At 33.0% G+C, this 6,000-nt stretch overlaps 1 protein-coding gene across 1 annotated transcript in view; it reads right to left on the reverse strand.

Annotated features, from left to right (window-relative positions):
* The window catches only part of LOC111046085 (very-long-chain 3-oxoacyl-CoA reductase), a 28,419-nt gene extending 27,367 nt beyond the window's left edge, over positions 1 to 1,052 (reverse strand). The window contains exon 1 of the mRNA XM_022331576.2: positions 763 to 1,052. Within this exon, the coding sequence (XP_022187268.1) occupies positions 763 to 916 (154 nt within the window). The 5' untranslated portion in view covers positions 917 to 1,052. The remainder of the gene's footprint in view (positions 1 to 762) is intronic.
* Positions 1,053 to 6,000: the final 4,948 nt, after the last annotated feature.

Consider the following 6,000-nt stretch of genomic DNA (forward strand, 5'->3'; position numbering starts at 1 on the left):
TGAAGTATTATAGCCTACTTCAATGTATTAGAATGTATACTTCAAAGTACCTATTAGAATGTATTATACACTAAACCGATAGAAAGATTTTCCATTTTCACAATAAATATGTTTGATCTTTGACATTATTCAATTCATAAATTTTTCAATTAATTAGAAAAAATATCAATATAGTCATTTCACTCATATAATCAATTAAATGCAAATAATTATAAAATATTGTATTCATATTCATAATCGAAGTATTCAGTTTCATGATTATAATTTCAATATTATTCAGTATAATATTATAATTATTAGACTATATAATACAATCATTATATTATAATTTCATTTGTTACACATGTATTTTTCAATGTTAATTTATTTAATTATTCAAAATTTTGAAAATTTAATAGGCTAGTTGAATTTCTCTCATTCAAATGCAGTAATTTTTCAAAATTATTAAATTACTTTATTGTAAAATTCTAACTATTTAATAGTTGTCTATATTTGCAGTAGCAGAAGTCTTTGAAAAGATTCACAGCATTTAATTTGTATTTTCGTTTAATAATTATTATTTAAAAAATTCTACATACAACTCCTTTAACAGAAATTCTTAAATTTGATCAACTGAGCAGTAGTCCTTCATTGCATCTTAGCAATGAGGAAGTTGATCAAACAGTTTGGATAAGATACTTCAGAGTTGTGTTTTCTGTACCGGTAGGGGTTGAAAATAGGGGTTACGCTATAGGGAGGAGAACAAAAATATCCTTGTCTTACCTGCCCATTGGCCCTGCTGTTTGAGATTGACGAAAAGCTTCAAGCCTGGTGCAACTACATGACAGTATACAAATTGCAAAATACTGCGGACTATTTTGAAGCCTAGATAAGTGAGGCAGACAAGCCCGATCTTTTCTAGAGTGGTGAGAGACATGGTGCCTGCTTGAGCGATCAACAGTGACTGAACGTTCCGTTTTCGTTTATCAGTGTCGTTTCGACCGGCTTATTGACGCATGCGCAGTACTCATTGTCAAGGTCCCCTTCGTTGATAGCTGGTGCCAGTTTTCCATTGCCAAAGCAAGAAGCTAGCAAACCTGAAATGATGCAGCAGTATAGTCAGATTCATTTCACAATGTCAGCATTGGTCGGATGCTTCAAATTGATGTGATTCATAAGGAAAGCTGACAGTTCAAATAGCCCTAATCAACCCCTCCAATTTACATTGTGACGAATGCAAAACCTGAACCCGGAACACAAAACGTACTCAACTACAGTATATTTTTTCAACCTGCCACTATTTTAAATACGGTAGTGATTCCGGGTAATTGGGCGCCGGCTATTTTTTCTTGTTCCTAGTCTATTCAACTGGCCGTGAACACTACAGAACATTTTTTTTTTTTTGAAATAATCAATACCCATACAAAATTAAGACATAAAATGGGTGAGAATCTACAGGATTAACCTAGAATAACTTCCTTCCCGAAATTTCATTGTTAAAATGTAGACCAAACAATAATTTAATTAAACTTTTTACAATTAACACAACAGTTCAAGTTAAAACAAAAAATTATATTTATATAATTTGATTGTATGGCAAGAGATGTTGTGTTATTTCTCCATAATTGGAAGAAAAATACGTTGATGTTGTCAATACCACTATATTTGTTCAATATTAATAACAAACAGCATTAGTTCAGCTGAAGATGTGGTAAATGTTACCATGAAACCTGGTTCTGTAATGTAAATTAATTTTTAGCAAATATTATTAATATTATTTAGCAGTATTGGCAACATCAACGTCTTTTTCTTTAAATTATATTTGTATAGTTCGAATGAGTTTTTATTTCAATTTCTTACACCAAACACGAGAATTTACAGTGAAAGAATATAGGCCTCAATTTTCGGTTGATTATATGAGGAAAAGAGAACTACCTATGCATTGCCAATAAAATTTCAATCAATTATTTTATTTGGGAAAATGCTAATTTTAAAATGTTAATTGTTTAACGTATCTATATGATGTTAGTTTTTTCAGCAATATTTTGTAAGAAGTATTTCCATGTAGGCCTACAAAAATGTTGTACTAATGAATTGGAAAAATATCTCAAGAATTGAAATTGCTCATACACGTGCGGAGGAACGGATTAACTCAAGAGCTTTAACAAACATAGAGTTTCATCATACAGTAATTTAGAGTCAATACAATATTAATATAAGCTCCATTCCATAGTTTATTCAATATAAATCTTATCACAGCTTATTTGTTCCACTGCTGAATCAGTCTAGATCAGGATTGGCTACAAGGACTGATATGGACCATTATAATAATAATTGATTGAACATCATAATGACATTTCCTCATCGTTTGTAATAATTATTATTATAATTCTACTTAAAGCAAAACATGCTTGTATTTAATTGGTTCTTTTTTATAGTAAAAATGTTGAAATATTTGTGAGTACCTTTTTAATTAAAGATAGCAAGATTATTTCTGTTTTTTTTTAACTCAATCATACCGATTAGTTTTCCATAATTACAATCGAATATTCAAGTGTTACATGAGCGCATAACGTCTCTAATATAATCTTGGTTTCCTAGCAATATTTTGTGAAAAGTATTTTCAAGTAGGCCTACAAAAATCTGGTAATTTTGAATAAAAAATATATAGTTTAAGATTTAAAATTGCTTATAAACGTGTGGAGGATCGGATTGGCTATAAGGGGTGATGTGTAGGCCAACTATTATTAGTATATCAATATGTGTAGCATTATCATCATGAATATATGTCCTCACAATTTCAATTTGTAGTTATTATATATAAATTACTAGCCGTCAGGCACGCTTCGCTCTCCATATCCGTCTATTTTTCATTTGAGCATGCTTCATCCATCAGAAAGTCAAAGTACTGAGAAAACGCAGAAAAGCTGAGAAAAACGCTGATTTTGGGCGTATCTTTGGCGTTATTTCAAATTCCTTCTAACACAACATTATTACACCCTAGCGTAGCGTCTGTACTAAATTTGAACAATTTCTGTTTATTTGTTCTCGAGAAATCTGAGAAAAAGCAAAAAAAAAACGCTGGAAAAACGCTAATTTTGGGCGTATCTTTGACGTTATTGCAAATTCCTTCTAACACAAAATTATTACACCCTAGCTGAGCTTTTGTACTAAATTTGAACATTTTCTGTTCATTTGTTCTCGATAAAGCTGAGAAAACGCAAAAAACGCTGGAAAAACGCAGATTTTGGGCGTATCTTTGGAAATTTTTCAAAATCCGTTCTTAGTGCGCCTCTAAAGGGCCAACTGAACATACCTACCAAATTTGAACGTTTTTGGTCCGGTAGATTTTTAGTTCTGCGAGTGAGTGAGTGAGTGAGTCAGTCAGTGAGTGCCATTTCGCTTATATATATGGGAATAATTGTTCATTGAGCACTTCCGAAAGCAAAAGTGGAATGTCATAGCTCTTCTGAATATCAGGAAATTGTCCAAGTATTTTTATTTTTTATTCTGATTCGTCTAAATAACCTAAAAGATTATGTTCAATTATGTGGAAGGTTGAGTTCATACTTTTTTATTCTTTCAAATGACAATAAGATGATATTATTATAAATGTTTTGATTATTGAATAATAAACACAAAAAATAATGAAAAGTTTTTTGATCAGCTGTTTTAGCACACTTGAAATTTGGCCAATCTAAATGTCAACGTCAACAATGCTTGTTGTCATCAACTTGGGAAGTTTAGGTTAGAAGTTCTATCCTACTCTGAAAATCGAATTTGAATAGTTTATAATATATAACTTAGGCCTATCTGTATTTCATTCATCCAAATCAAATGATTGTATATTTATTATTGCAGAATACTTTATTCCCCAGCCGCTTGGCAATTTCACTTGTAAAAACAAACACAGCTGATTGGTAGAGTTCAACAGAAACAAATCTCCATAGAGCTAGGAGACTCTTAGAGTGGTCTAGTTTTCATCACTGTGCTGTACACAAACTGATGAATCGAATGGTATCAAAAACCTTAAAGATATCTCTTTAAGGTCTTTGAATGGTATAGTTTCCAAAGAAATCCGACAGATGGCAGCACAGTTATGAACAGTTGTTTTAAGGCATCTGGCTAAAGCCTGCTGCCATACCAGCCTTGCAAAACAGAGTCTCAAGCCATACATACAGCTGCCAGCTCTAGGGTGGCTCTGGAGATGATATTCCCATGTAGTGTGAGAAACAACGAAATAGCGAACTTTAAGAAATAGGAATAGGAATTTACAAAATTAATATAAAAAATACAGAAAATATTATTATCGATTTTTCTTGATAATGATGTATTAATACTACAGTCTTGTATATGATACATTTTTTATAGAATATTATAATATATTTTATATTATAATTTCCAATGATACTCCTTCAATTGATTGACTTTTTGATTGAATAAAATAAAAATAATCATGATAAAGTATTGATTATGATATTGGATGAAATAATATTTTATTGGAATAATAATCCAAAAAGCAGCTTTCAACAACTCAAGTGAGAATGATTCGGCAGCTCTTGGCTTCTTCTGACATGATGCCCTTTTGAACTCTGTTAGCCTGGTAGCATAATTCACTGAGCGAGTGCTGTTAGTACAAATGATTCCTGTGTGTATGATAGACCTTTCTGAATGATACCTTTGTGCGTGTACATATATATACATCTATCACATATATATCCCTCTATGTGTGTATATTATAATTAAATATAAATTTTATAAATTAAAACAGGAGACACAATATAAATAGATTGAAAACACTTAAAAACTTACATTAGAAATGGGGGGAAATTTTCGGAGACTGAGTCTCCTTCCTCAACCAAGCAGACTGCAGTTTTGAATCCAATGGTCGACCACAGAGTAAGCATGGAAAGTCAATTGTAGCAGCAGAGACCACAGATTACGCAGTGCAGACGAATGGAGAGAAAAAGGGTACAGATTTAGGAGACATTATGGGGTATTTAGGGGGCGGTTACAAACGGGATATTTAAGATTTGAGTGAGTTATGAATAAGGAAAGGTGTAGCTTATGAATTGATAGAAAAGAGGAGATTTAAAATTAGAAATCAAAAAAGAATTAGACTAAAATTTGAGAAAGGAATTGTAGAATTGAACTTGAATGAAATTTATTTTTCATTTTTATTAAACATTTAATATATATTTGATAGCTGTGAAATTTATTATGATATGATGAAATTTATTTCAATTTAATTAACCAGTTGGTAGCTATGGTACTATTGCTGTCTGTTGAGACCAGGACTGGAAGCAGCTCCAAGCACCCAAATAAATCCCAATTCTTTCGTCTTGACATCTATGGAGGGGGCTGTGGGAGGAAGGGTGGCAAGGACTTTGACTTTGAAGCATTGGTCAAAGTTCTTGTTGTGCTCAGAGCCATGGGTAGGGATGGGTAGGGAAGTATTATTTTTAAAGGGAGCCCTGTGATTGTTGATCCAGAGGTTTAGGGCAGTGGTGGTTTCACCTATGTAGAAGGCAGGACAGAAGTTGCAGGAAAGGAGGTAGATGTAATTTTTGGAGATGCAATTACTGGATTGATGGATTTGATGGGTGTAGTTGGTGATAGGACTGGTAAAGGAAATGGAAGGATCAGTGATGGAGCAGGTTTTACAGTGGGGGCGTTTGCTGGGTAGGGTACCAGGTGGAGTTGGAATTTCATCAGAGGTGAGTGATTGGATTTTACTGAATATTCTTTTGAGGTTGGGAGACTACTTGTAAATGAGGGTGGGTTGTTGCTGGAAAAGGTGTTTGGTAGAGGGATTGGAGGAGACCACATGGAACAGATCTTTAAGGACAGGTTTGAGGTTTTTGATTCCAGGGAAGTGGGTGGTACAGAGCTTTGGAGTTTGTGGGATTTGGGAATTTTTTGTGGCTATGTTTCTTAGTATATCTATAAAGTGGATGGAGTCTTTGTGATGAGATGGTAGGTAGGCAACAATTGGTTGGAGAGGAAATCAACAAGGGCAGA

The sequence above is a fragment of the Nilaparvata lugens genome, chromosome X, assembly GCF_014356525.2.
Source record: "Nilaparvata lugens isolate BPH chromosome X, ASM1435652v1, whole genome shotgun sequence".
Classification (NCBI taxonomy): domain Eukaryota; kingdom Metazoa; phylum Arthropoda; class Insecta; order Hemiptera; family Delphacidae; genus Nilaparvata; species Nilaparvata lugens.